Source organism: Delphinus delphis, chromosome 5 (assembly GCF_949987515.2).
Source record: "Delphinus delphis chromosome 5, mDelDel1.2, whole genome shotgun sequence".
NCBI classification, from domain to species: domain Eukaryota; kingdom Metazoa; phylum Chordata; class Mammalia; order Artiodactyla; family Delphinidae; genus Delphinus; species Delphinus delphis.
The window spans coordinates 87,430,979-87,445,225 of record NC_082687.1 but is presented as its reverse complement, the minus strand read 5'-3'; the positions used below and the strand labels follow the sequence as shown (position 1 = coordinate 87,445,225).

Below are 14,247 nucleotides of genomic sequence, written 5' to 3'. Positions count from 1 at the left end.
TCTAGTTGAGGAGAATGGGGGCTAGTCCCCATTGCAGTGCCTGGGCTTCTCATTGTGGTGGCTTCTCTGGTTGTGGAGCGTGGGCTCTAAGTGCACGGGCTTCAGTAGTTGTGGCACGCAGGCTCAGTAGTTGTGGCTCACGGGCTCTAGAGTGCAGGCTCAGTAGTTGTGGCACACGGGCTTAGTTGCTCCGTGACATGTGGAATCTGCCAAGACCAGGGCTCGAACCCGTGTCCCCTGCATTGGCAGGTGGATTTTTAACCATTGCGCCACCAGGGAAGTCCTCTACATACTTCAAATTAAAAAATTTTCTTGGTAAAATCAAGTGAATTCATTGTTAGGTTAATTACTAGACTTTTTATAACTGTATTACTATTGTAAATGAAATAATTTAATTTACAATATTTACTATTTTATTAAATATTTGTTTTAAACAAATATAATTCTTTAATATTTTATCTTTTAGTTACTTGTTGGTGTAGGAAAATACTATTTTTTTCCCTTTTTTTCTTGGCTGTGCCACGTGGCTTGCAGGATCCTAGTTCCCTGAACAGGGATCAATCCCGCGCCCTTGGCAGTGAAAGCACGGAGTCCTAACCGCTAAACCACCAGGGAATTCCCGAAAATACTATTTTTTAATTGACATTTTATCCTGCAACATTTTGGGGCACTTTATTGGGACTTCAAATGACTCACAACTTGGCATTTTCCTCTGTCAGAGAGTGGAAAGAAAGACTACCATTTCCCCAGTTCCCGGGGGCTTTGCAGTGACTAAGCAGTAGATGAATTTGGGGGTCTCTCTCAAACTTGCCAAAATAAAGTCATTATGAATGAAGAGAAGCAAGTCCAAAGCATGGATACTAAATTCAAATACCTACGTGGGCTAAGTTTAAACAGCAGGGAATAGTGGAGACTGGGGCAAAGCAGAAAGCACAAGTTCTGTCTAAAAGGAGCCGACCTACTCAGCTTCAGCTAATTCTTACCATGCAGTAATGAAAGCCCAGTTTTTTCACATCTGTAGATTTTTCTAGGAAAAGCCTCAAATCATTGATTTTAAGATAACAACTTAATCAAATTTTTAAAAATCTTGGCTGGACCAAAGAGATCACATCTGTGGGCTAGCTCTGTTTCACATCTACAGGGCTGCACCCTCTGGTCTAAGAATGTCCCAAGGGGAGGGGACAATAGGGAAGTAACTGAATATCATCTCTGGACCCCATCCTCCCATTCCTTTTTCCCTCCCCCACCCCTACCCCATTGTCTTCACTGTGCAGGGTTCTATTCCAGCTAGCTTGGACATCAGCCTTGTGGGAACTGAGTTTAGAACTTGAGGAGAGAAGATGGAGGTTGAGGCTGGGCCCACATCATACTGCCTGAGAACTCCCAAGAGAACAGGAGCCTAAGCTGGGACAGGACTCGATAGGTGACCTACCGGCTTCACCTGAAGTGGTTTGGCACTGGAACCACACAGCTCTTTCCAGCATCAGCTGGGGTGAGCTTGTTTGGGCAATTGTGTCAGATCAAAATGGCTCCCACAAGTCCACATTCTGGACCTGAACCAACCTTCCCTGGTGTTTTAGGTTGGTATTATGGGCTGAATTGTGTCCTCCCAAAATGCATATACTTAAGTCCTAACCCCCAGTACCACAGAAGGCAGAATGTGACTGTATTTGGAGGCAGGGCCTTTAAAGAGATCATTAAGGTAAAATGAGGTCGCTAGGATGGGCCCTGATCCAACAGGACTGGTGTCATAAGAGGAGGAGATTAGGACCCAGACACACACACAAGGAAAGACTGTATAAAGATACTGGAAGAAGACAGCCATCTACAAGCCAAGGGAGAGGCCTCAGAAGAAACCAGCCTGCTGACACCTTGATCTTGGACTTCCATTCTCCGTACTGCGGGGAAATGAATTCTGTTGTTTAAGCCACCCGGTCTGTGCTATTTTGATATGGCAGCTCTAGGAGACTAATATAGTTGTGTTCTTGTAGACAGATTCTGAGGGCAGGGCTGTGTGTGAAGGTTTACAGGAGCAATGTCAGGAAATCCCGTGTGAGAACAAGGAAGGCGGAACTGGGCAGAGGGAGAAATTGAGCTATAATGAATGTGCCACCAAGGTGGTGCTCTGGAGCTGGGACGGCCCTTCAAGGACGGTTCCAAATCGAGGAAAGGGGCCTTTGTTCTCCTACATCAGTCACTGTCAAGGTGAAGGAGGGGTGGGTATTTTGCCCCCCCAAAGAACATTGGGAAATGTCTGGAGACAGTTTTGGCTGTCACACCGGGGGACTGGGTGTGTGCATGGACACTGGGGGAGCGGGTGCGTGCACTACTGGCAGCTAGTGGGTAGAGACCAGTGATGTTGCTGCCATACAGCCTAATGCCCAAGACAGCGCCCACCCCCCACCCCCGTCACCCCGCAACAAAGAGCCACCTGGCCCTGAATGTCAATAGTGCTGAGATTGAAAAAGCCTCCTGACGTCAGCAAGTGCTGAGCTGCTCTGGCCAGGATTGAACCTCGGGCAGACCCCTGCTGCTGACGGCAGTTCCCAGTGAGGGGTGCAGCTGTGAACTTTCAGCAGCCTCTGCTCCCAGCAGCTGGGGAATGGGTGTGTTTGCCATGAAGAGGATCTAGGCAGACCAAAGGGCACTTGATCTGGCCCCTCAGACTTCTCTCTCTAATAACGGTAACACCCAACCACGTTCAGGGCACTGTCCTGTGAGTTTTACCTATGTTATCCTCTTAAGCCTCACGAAAAGCCCAAGAGGTGGATCTTATGGCCCCTGTTTTGTAAAACAGTAATCCAAGACGCAGAGAGGTTAATCACTCACCCAAGATTACTGAGCTAGCAAGCTACCGAACCAGAATTTGAATCCGGGGCTGTCCGACTCCAAAGTCTGACTCTTTCGCAAGCAGGAAGGACAACCTTTCCTAAAACAAGAGCAGTACACATGGCATACAGAGGAGAAAGAGGATGGAGAGAAAGAGACTTAACCTAGAACTGATAGAAATCCAGCCTCACAACAGCCAGAACCCTGAAACAATGGCTGATACTGTGCAAACATTTCAGGGGCCAGACCCTGAGCTCGGGCTTCTGGGAGAGAGGTCTCCTGCCACCTCTCTATCCAGAAACGTTAATGGTTACCAGAATTAATCCCTCTGATGAGGGGACATTTTTTGCCTCCTTGAAGAAAATGCATGGACCTTAGGACTGTGTGTGATGACAACAGTAACGATGCAAAACGAAACAGTAATTATGAAAAAGGAAATAAAGACACTTCCCAGGAGACAATGCTATAAAAATAATTTTTATTTGCTACTGTAACTAAAGTAGTGCAAAGAGTAGTTTGGACCCACAGTATTGCAATTTATTTACTACCTTAGCAGCATACAGCGTAGACAGTCTGCTCTTCCCCTTCCTCCCTCTCTATCCGTCCCCCCCCCACCCACCCACACACACACACACCCACACACACACACACACACACACACATACACACACACGCCCCTATGCAGACGCAGGCAGGCATAAAGGGCGGGGAATGAGACTATGAGCTAAAGGCTTGTTTCCTGCGTATTCCACTGCTGCCAGTCTATTCTAATGGGCAATTCATGGAAAAGACTAGACCTAAATACTAAGAATTTTCTAAATGTTATTTCATGGATTGCAATTGAAAGGTAAACGATATCCAACAGTGTCATTAAATGATTCGGAAGCACTACAGCCCTAGAAAAATTCAAGAAGAAAAATGTAAACCCAATTTACAAAGCCATCGCCTTCCCTGTATTTCCAGCCTTAACCCATTATTTCAAGGTGCCTTAGAATTGCTGGGTCTTGGATGTCACATGGAAATCTGTCCATGGGACTGCGAGGGGTAGGGCAGTGGCAAACACACACACCAAATATTATCTAACTGGTAGAGAAGTCACAATCTTCTGTTTTTTAATAATAGGGAATGAACAAGGGGCTAAGATTCTTAAAGTCCATCTCAGTGTATAAGGATTCGGATACGCCACAAGGCACACTCTGACTCCCCCATACACACAGTCATTAGAAATGGACATCCGCAGTGACCCGCTTAACCTCCCCGACATGTCCCTGTGATCAGGATGCTCCTTGTATTTGTTTGATAACCTTTGGTATAACCACTGTCTGCTCTGGGTATTTCTTTGATTTAAAAAAAAAAAGACACCAAGTGCAAAATTCACATCCAGTTGACAAGACATTTAAGGTGTATAATGCCCCAGCCCCAGCTATCCAATACCAGCTGTTGAAAGGATTCTCTCTCATCTGGAGAGACATGGAGTGCACAGTTCACCCACGTGGCTCCGGGTTGCTGGTGACAGTGGGCTGGTCCTGAGCAGAGGCGCCTGCAGCTGGAGTCACAGCTGGACTTGCAGCAGGGGCAGTAGGGTCTCGGGGAGCCCGGGCTGGTGTCGGATGGGAACCACTGGCTGCAGAGACACATGCACAACAAGTGCTGAATATTCAAAACAGTACATGCAGGACACACAGCCACACCTAGACCCTTGCAAGCCAGGAGAGACGCTTCTAGACTAGTGGTCCTGGCACTAACTGGATGAGCAACTTTGGACCCATTATCTAGGTTCTTTGGACTTTGGTGTCCCCTCCTATAAAATGGTAGGTTGAAACAGATGTGCAAAAATTTCTGGGATTCTAAGTCCTGAATTTATTCTGTGACTTTACAGGGGTGTGTAAATATTAAGAAAGAGAGCGAGAAAAAGAAAGAAAGAAAGAAGAAAGAAAGAAAGAAAGAAAGAAAGGAAGGAAGGAAGGAAGGAAGAAAGGAAGAAAGAAAGAAAGAAAGAAAGAAAAGAAAGGCGGGGAGAGGAAGGGAGGGAGGGAGGGAGGGAGGGAGGAAGGAAGGAAAGAAGGAACTCCTTGGTCTATGTTTCCTATGGTCATATCTCTTTTTTTCACCTAGTACTGATGCAATGCAAGCTCTGGATTACACCGATCAATCAGAAAGAGTGTTGGTTTTATTCACATTCTGATTCCATTTGGATGATATGCCAAATTTGATTTAAATTGAATTCTTTAAGTAAATGTGTATACATTTTGGAAAGCATAATTACTAGGTTTAATTGTTTTTCAACCTACCTTCAGTAAGGAGGTTGAACCACAATAAAGGTTAGGGAAGCTTATAAAGTTTTATACTTTATGGCAATAGCTTTCAAGTGGGGGTAATTTCGACTCCCGGGGACAGTTGGCAATGTCGGTAGACATTTTTGGTTGTCACAGCTGGAGGATGGGGTGCTGCTGGCATTTAGTGGGTAGAAGCCAGGGGTGCTGCTAAGCGTCCTAAAATGCCTGGGCCAGCCCCCCTCCCGAACGAAGAATGACCCAGCTCCAAATATCACTAGTGCTGAGGCCCACACACCTGCTTTATGTACTAAGGCTGTGAAGTATCCTGTCCATAAGACTGTGGGCTCTGGGACCCGGCTGCTCTGCCCTTTATCAGTTATGTGACCTTGGACAAGTTACCTACTCTCCTTCTGCCTCTAACAAATGGAGAAAATAAGAATATCTGTACCTTATTTTGCTCTTATAAGGATTAGATGAGTTCACGTATATAGGGTTTTTAGAACAGTGTCTGGCTTGCCTAGGTACTCAACAGATGTTAGCTCTTACTACTAGTGACCTGGTTTACCATGGAAATGTGTTGATGTATCAATTTCTGGGGCCTCGCTTGCAGGACTGATGAAAAAGTTGGGGTGTTTGTTTCTGGGATGCTTTATAGTCCACTTTTAGACCCCAGTAGCCTATGAAAATAGCCAAAACTTTGAAGCCAGAAAGTCCAGAGTCACATGGTCCTTACAGTTACCAGCTGAGTGATATTGAGCAAGTTACTTAACCTCTCTGAGCTTCAGTTTCTCTATCTGTAAAGTGGCGGTACCAGCCTGCAGGGGTGTGTGACATACAGCTAGCACGGTGGCCATGGTTTGTGCGAACAACTGCCTTTAAGCAGTGCTCTTAAGCTCAGCAGTCCTTGAGTCTCATACCATTTTCAGTAGGTGGGACTATTCTTAAAGGTTCCCAAATGTCCATCCTGAAATGTATCGACCTATAGAAGATGCCATCACTTGTTGACCATCTGACTTCTAGATAAGCTCTTCAAGATTTCCACCTGCAAGAGGCTATACTAGGAAATTCCGGAGCGGGCTCCAAAGCCTCTGACCTTTTTGAATATGTAAAGGAATTCTCCAAGGAACCCCTTCCAATAGCTACAGAAAACCTTGTGAATCCAGAGACTGTTCTGAAAGAACAGGATAGTGGTGGCGGTGCAGAGGGGGCCCAGGTGTTGCATAATGATGTGACGCTTCTAGGTCAAAGCCATCACTCTGGCAGGTGATCTAACCGCGGCAGGGACCATGAGACCCAGTGATGCGGCACAAAGACCATTTGCTGGAGTCAGGAGACCCGTTCTGGGCAAGTCTCATTTATCTACCACTAATAGGTGACTTAGGGGTAGATACAGAATGGCAGACATTTCAGTCCTAAAACGCTTGAATCTCACAGGCTTTGGTTTCCTCATCTGTGAATTGAGGGGCTTGGATTAAATGGTGTCCAAGACTTCTTGGGTCCTAACAGTTATCTTTCTGATGATTCTCTGAGGAAGTTAATGAAGTGCTAAGGCACGTATTTTTCCTTTTCAAGCTCAGGGAAATGTTTAAATCACCATGGTAACAAGATAAATCAGCAATCAGTTTTCTGATTAAAACAAAAAAAGTGCCACTGTGTAAATGTAGAAGGAATGCATAATTAGCATCTCCACCACTGAAATCTTCTTGTCAGAGCATAACAAAAATGCTCGATGTTTCGGCAGTAAGTTTGTTATTATCCACGTGAGAACTCTCCCATTTCCAGCAGCAGTTTGCAATCACTGGACAAACCCCCCAACAGCCCGTCATAATTTTAAAGTGGCCTCTTTGTCTCTGATCACCTGGAATCTGTCCTAATGTGATTACCGGATTAGAATCAAGGTAATGAGGAAAATCAGCGTGCTGCTTCAAAAATTACAGTCTATTCCTGAGTCAAAAGCGATTTTTGGATTATTTGCTGCTTGAGGGACCATTTTCTGTACATTAGTGAGAATGATAAAGAGCCGGCCCTGAGCTGGCAGACTGCAGCCCACGGGCCTCAGGTGGCTCGCTGCCTGCTTCTGTATGGCTTGCAGTCTAAGCATGGTTTTTGCATTTTGAAATGGTTGAATAAAAATCAAGAGAAGAGTACTATTTTGTGACACGTGAGAAACACGTGAGATTCAAATCTTCATGTCCACGATAACGTTTTATTGGAGACCAGCCATATCATTTGTTTTCCTGTATTGTCAATGCCTGATTTTGCACTCTAATGAAAGTTGAGTAGTTGTGACAGAGATGGCCCTCAAAGCCCCAAATGTCTATTATCTGGCCCTTTACAGAAAAAAATTGGCCAACCTTTGTTGTGGACCACTGCAGGGGAAATATCTGCTTGCCAGTTGACCAGATGGGAGCATAAAAGAAAGACGAATAGGAGAGAATATATTGGGTGAATCCAGAGATAATAGACTATTTACAAAGATGAAGCGGTGGTGGGGGGGTAAGGAGGTGAGGGAGGGAAGCTCTGGAAATCATATACTATGAATAAGATCTAATCTACTTCATTTGGGCCTCTGGATCCAGCAGGGACCAGTCCACGTATAAGATCCATGTCATTTAAACATTTCTTGTGAGTAAAGATACTGGGAGGGCAGCAAGGGTAATGAGATAGGAGAAAAGTAACATCTCACCATTAAATCGCTCTGACTTTAAGGCTGCTGCTTTTTGCATGAGTACCACTTTGTGACATTTTACTGTAATTTTAGTACCTCATTAACTGGAAATGTAGAGGACAGGAAAAGAGTAGGAAAAGGTTTAATTGATCTTGTTCATATCATCTTACTCTTTTTAAAAGACCACTTGGCTAACCACTTAGGCAAAAAGGATGAGTTGGCTTAAATTATGAATGTTTTGAATAGGCTGACATTGGTTTAAAAGGTGAGCACGTCACGCCCAGAGCTGGTAGTTCTGCAGATCTCGCTCTATACTGTGTATTCTATTTAGACACAAAGTTGACAATAACACGAGGAAGGCAGGACTCTCTCTGAAGCGGTCTTTTCCATTTTCTCCCTCTATTCTTCCCTTTACCTTCCACCAGGCAGCCAGCCATGCTCCATGTCTTTTCAGTCTCAGGGGAGATATGGTTCTAGACATACTTTACTTTGGGATTTTTTGTTTTTCCCAAAGCCTGGGTCCATTAAAGCAATTATGCTTGGCATCCTTGACAGGGAGGGGGAGAGGGAAAGTGCTTTAGAGATGAAATGAGGCAGGGAAAGGAGGTTTCTGGAGTGTGGGAAAGTGGCTAAGTCTGGCTGTGGGTGTACCCCAGCAGAGCCCTCACCTTGCCCTTCAGCAACCTGAGAAAGGAAGACCTGGCAGGAAAAAAAAGGCTAAGGTGCTCAGCTTTGGCAAAGACAATGGGACTTGTAGGTGACCCAGAAGCTGCGAAGCCGACGGACCTGGAAGGATGGCATAGGCCCAGGGCAATGTGTATTCTGCTAACATACTGGTGACCATCTGAGTAGTTAGTGCTACCAAAAACCCAGGGACCTTTGCACGTCCCTGGGAGGCATCAGCTTCAAGAAAGACTGAGCTGCCTGGTAGTATGCAAGCTAGGAATCAAAATCAAGTTCCCTCAAAGGAAATAAAAGAGATTTTTTTGCATACGTAATATTTTTTGTGGACTTGTTTTGGTACGCTAGCTAGACTAGTCAGTATTTTTGTTCAGCTGTTTTTTAAAAAAAGAGCTTTATGTTTTAGAAAGAGTCTAATAGCATAGAAAAGCATGCTAGTCTCTGGTAGTGGTGTCTGCCACTTACTGAGGTAAACCAAGCTCTTTAAGTGTAGGCGCTACCTGGTGTCAGCGTACTTTAATTGCAAGTAAAATGCCCTAGAGGGCATTACTCCTTAGGAGCTACTGGGCTAACATTTCTTGAGTTCTAAATACTTTACTCAGTGTTCCCTCATTGGGTTCTCTCAACTACAATACGACACAGGTGTACTACTAATTCTGCTGTTTTAGAGAACAGGAAACTAAGGCACAGAGAAGGTCCCTCCCTTGCCCAAGGTCACACAGCTAGTGACAGGCCAGCATCTTAGCGGTCTGTGCTGTTAGCTACTGTCCCACACTGCTAGCCTTCTGAACACAGGACAGTTTACTGTGGCAAGTGTGGTGAAGTGTTGATTATATATCACAAAGCGTATAAACTCAGGAGGAAAATGAAGGTAGTTGGAGCTGAACGCAAAATGGATGGACAGCTCAATTTAAAGGTTTGGCCATAAATCATTAGTTTTTAGAAACAACTGACTGGAAAAAGTGCAAATCACAAAATGACAGAGATCCCTAACTTAGAGCCCACTCCTCCTACCCAGCACCTTAAGGGAGGCTCTTAACTCTCAAATCCTGTCCCTCTCCGCTCTGGCAGTCTCCGCTCTAGGCTGCATTCCTGTGCCGGCTTAACCACGGCCAGGGTTACCACCAACATCTACTACATCCGTCACCTTCCCACGGGGTGGCTCATGGACCTCGGGCACCAGCTCCTCGGAGAGACGCCCGCGGTAGAAATTCTGCCCGCTGAGAGACCCCTGCAGTGCTTCTCTGCTGCTTTTCTATGCTTCCATCCCCCTTGCCCCATTGTCCAGTCACTGATGGAGTACCCTCTTATTTCAAAGTCATTGACAAATTTGCACTTATATGGAGGACTTTAAAAATAGGAAAATAATTTACTACATATTTTAATTCAACACTAGTCCTAACAGGGCTGGTATGTACCACTGTAGGGGCACATTTTGGAAATATGTGGAGACTCCTTTTTTTTTTTTAACTTCTATGCCCTTATGACTCTAAGTGTGTGGAACAGCATCGTGAATGTAACCTGAAACCTTGTGAGAAATGCAGGCTCTCAGAGGCCACCCACAGACCGACTGACTTAGAATCTGCATTTAACCAGATCCCCGTGTGATTCCTGTGCACACTGAAATTAAGAAGTGCGGGGCTAGAATTTACATATTGAAATACATATTATTTTATTATAATTACTTTCTTTTTATTTCTCCTTTATATTGCTGTTTAGGGCATTATTTTTAAAACTAAGTGTGTAGGCAGATTACTTGTCATTCATTTCAAGGTACCAAAAAAATGTGTTAAAAAATACATCTTATGTAAGGGGACAGTGGGTCAGAGGCAGATGGTAGCCACTGTTTTAGAGTATCTTAAGTGTGAAAAAGTTCAGAAGTCTGCTGCCCTACATCATTGGACTCTATTTTGTGATTTTGGGCAGACCACGGTATTCCTTTAGCCCCATTTCTTCATCTGTAAGATGAAGGGCATAGAATTAAATTATTTTTAAGATCCTATCCAGACTTCTCCAACGCTCACCGAAGGGAAGAGGTATGTACAGGAAGAAGCAAGTGAAAGAGTTTGAAAAAAATGAAAAACAAATGAGTGAAAGAGCAAAGGATACACAGGAAGGGGAAAGTATATCAAAAGGCAGGAGGGACAGGGAGATGGGAATGTGGAAGGACTGATAATGAAGCTATGGAAAAAGGAAAAAACGACGACTTCTGATAAAAGCCATTCCACCAGCCCATGAATTTTCATGGCTACCAGCTGGCATAAAATGAGAAAGACAATTTTCAGCTCCTCTAACGGAATTGCATTTGTAATAATCATAACAATATTTCTACAGAGTAAAAAAGACAAAGATAATTTGAAATGGAAAACACTGACAAGATGCAAAATAAATGCGCTATACCTGGGAACAAATTTAGGGATGGGACAGAATTTGCATGAGGAAAACTTACCAGCTGGCGTGCTACAGGGCATCAAACCTGCAAGGGCTTTTTAAATTTCATTTATTTATTTTGCGGTACGGGGGCCTCTCACTGTTGTGGCCTCTCCCATTGCGGAGCACAGGCTCCGGATGTGCAGGCCCAGCGGCCGTGGCTTACGGGCCCAGCTGCTCCGCGGCAAGTAGGATCTTCCCAGACCAGGGCACGAACCCGTGTCCCCTGCATCGGCAGGCGGACTCTCAACCACTGCGCCACCAGGGAAGCCCTGGAAGGGCTTTTGGTGGTTCCTTGTTAACCTCCTCAGATAAATGGGGGAAAATGACTCCGTAGTAGCCTCTCCGAACAGTGGCTTCTGTCTCACCATCAAATCTGTGCTGAAATGCACTTCTTTTGCTTTTCATTATCTGCTACACAAATAATGGCTGTGCCGATGCTCAAATGCCATGTCCAGCCCTAATGTATCCATTTGTAAATGTCCCTGTTGGTCTTTGTGAGTGATTCTGTCCTTCTGTAGCTTCCAAGATGGTTGGGAATTGGAATTCTCCCCTGAGAGATGTTTGCAAATTTCAGTACCTACTAAGTGTGAGATCATAAATGATGGGACCAAGGCCTTCCTCTGACTCAGCTTATGATCTCATAGGGAAGATAAACATGACAGTTAACATTATTGAGAGGGTTTTATATGCCAAATAAATACAACAGCTAACATTTTGGTGTCATGTGTATTTTTTTCACTGAACTCTCCTAACAACCCTGAGAAGTAGCTACTATTATAACTTCATTTTATTGATGAGAAATTGGGGGATCAGGAAAGTGAAATAACTGGCCATAAGTCAAACAGCTAATGAAGAGCTAAGCCTGGACTCTAAACCTAGCTAGAAAGGACTGGGGTGCCTATCTCCTTAACTACTGCCCTACACTAGCTCAGAAAAGAAATAGTGACTAGTAGAATCCACACTAGACTAACTGCTGGCTCTACTGTCCCCCTCGGCCCCTCCCTCTGAATCTCAGTGGCTGGGTATTTTTACTCATCACAAGTGCTTGTTTATTATCTTACACATTTGATTCCTCGACTGGGATAAACAGGAAGACTTCGTGCTAGAGGGGGCCTCAGAACTGGGTTTTAAGACACACAAGGTATCGTTTTGATAGCAGGTGTACTTTGAATTGGAGAAGACATTTTTGTTCAATTTCTTAAGCACCTTATTTTAAAAAATCCTTGCTTACTTTGAAAAATGTAACAATAATTGGAGCCTTCCATCAGCCAGAGATTACGAGACAGCCCTAGGGGTAACCACATGTGAACGATCCTCCTAACGAAAGGAAGCAGAATGGCTAAGGAGGGAGAGTGTCATTTTTCTAGTAAGGAAAAAGAATTCCTATATATTTTTTTTAAGATTTTTTAGAATTAGTTAATTAATTTATTTAGTTTTGGCTGCATTGGGTGTTCGTTGCTGCGTGCGGGCTTTCTGTAGTTATGAAGAGCAGGGGCTACTCGTTTTTGCGGTGTGTGGGCTTCTCATTGTGGTGGCTTCTCTTGCTACAGAGCACGGGCTCTAGGCGCATGGGCTTCAGCAGTTGCAGCATGCGGGCTCAGTAGTTGTGGTGCACAGGCTTAGTTGCTCCGCAGCACGTAGGATCTTCCCGGACCAGGGCTCGAACCCGTATCCCCTGCATTGGCAGGAGGATTCTTAACCACTACGTCACCAGGGAAGTCCCTCCTACATTTTTTATATTGCCCTGGCTTTTTATAAATCTTTACCTGAGACAGACTGGCAATACTGCACGGTCCAGGCGATCAATGCAGACAGCAGGAAGGTTCCCAGAAAGTAGATCTGCAAACATCCAAAGCACATGTCAGATGACTGACAAAGGGTGGGGACCATGAGGACAGGGCTGAGGGGAGACAGTTCCTACCAGGGCAGAGTGCAGGGTGGCACCCCAGATAAGCCGGAGGTTAAGGTAAAGCCAGGCCAGGGAGCAGGGGCTGAAGGACTCCTCGCTGCTGTGGCTCCAGCACCTGCAGACAAAAAGCACAGTGTTGCCAAACATTGGTAGCGTTACTTACGACCGACATTTGCAGATCCTCAAACCCACATCCTTCTGCTTTGGGTCAAATGAGCACATGTAAAATGAGAGAAAAAAGAAATAAAACCAGTTCTGAGGGGTGTGAGCCTGTGCTGAAATTCTAGGATCCTGGCAAACATCTCAGAAAAAGGCCAGTCTTGTCCTTCATAAAAAGACAGGTCCAGGAGGCCCTTGTAGCACAGGAGCTGCCAAGGAACACTTTTATGTGAGTGTCTGTGTCCAAAGTCCAGACACTGGGATGCCTCCCTATCTTGCAGAAAAGCATCATCTTATTGGACACTTTCTTTTTTCCACTCTCGTGGAAAAACTTAGTCAGCATTTTAACTTCAAATCAAGCACATTCTATATCTTAATCCTCAGATACTAGAAAAGGGAATTAAGTTTGGGTCCAGCTGAGTGTTCTCTAATCAGAACAAATCCTGAGCCCTTTATAACCACTGACATTAGAAAATAAGACCAAGGAGCTTCCCTGGTGGCGCAGTGGTTGAGAGTCCGCCTGCCGATGCAGGGGACACGGGTTCGTGCCCCGGTCCAGGAGGATCCCACGTGCCGCGGAGCGGCTGGGCCCGTGAGCCATGGCCGCTGAGCCTGCACGTCCGGAGCCTGTGCTCCGCAACGGGAGAGGCCACAACAGTGAGAGGCCCGCGTGTCGGGGAAAAATAATAATAATAAGAAGAAAATAAGACCAAGGCTAACTTTAACCAAGAAGCAAACACCACCCACTTGTGTTCCTCCAGCTGCTACGGTATTAAAGAGGCTCTGAACTCACCTTTCGTACAGTTCTTGGAGGATGGAGATGTTATTAGAATGGATAGTCGGGTCAATTTCCAAGAAATCCAAAATATGATGTGGGATTATAGCACCTTCCTCAATTAGCAGGGCCAGGTTAAAAAATCCCTGAAAAGAAGCCACAAACCAAACTCATTCACTCCTTATAATAAAGCCTAGACGGACACTTCATCAGAATGTAAACTTTTACAACCTCTAGATTTTTTTTTTTTCAGTCCCTAGAGCCAGATGGTTTTGTCATCTTCACTGATGAAGTGTTTCCCTAAATATATGCATCTGAGGAACTTATTTGCAGAAGAACCAGGAGGCTTTCAGAGGACGCTGTGTCCCATCTGCTCAGAAGCCAGCCACGGGGGGAATCTGTCCTTTCCTGTTCATTCTCTCAAAACAGAACTCGCTGGAAAACGTGCCCTTGTATCATCAACAAACCCAGAATATCGACTCAAAGGCAGTGTCCGTCACTTACAGACTATACCCTG

The 14,247-nt window shown here is 45.0% G+C and overlaps 1 protein-coding gene across 1 annotated transcript in view; it reads right to left on the bottom strand.

Annotated features, from left to right (window-relative positions):
* Positions 1-3,457: 3,457 nt before the first annotated feature.
* Positions 3,458-14,247, bottom strand: part of SEL1L3 (SEL1L family member 3) — a 97,904-nt gene continuing 87,114 nt past the window's right edge. Inside the window, exons 21-24 of the mRNA XM_060012733.1 lie at positions 13,749-13,876; positions 12,809-12,911; positions 12,654-12,726; positions 3,458-4,453 (exon numbers count right to left, since the gene is read on the bottom strand). Coding sequence (XP_059868716.1) covers positions 4,314-4,453; positions 12,654-12,726; positions 12,809-12,911; positions 13,749-13,876 — 444 coding nt within the window. The 3' untranslated portion in view covers positions 3,458-4,313. The remainder of the gene's footprint in view (positions 4,454-12,653; positions 12,727-12,808; positions 12,912-13,748; positions 13,877-14,247) is intronic.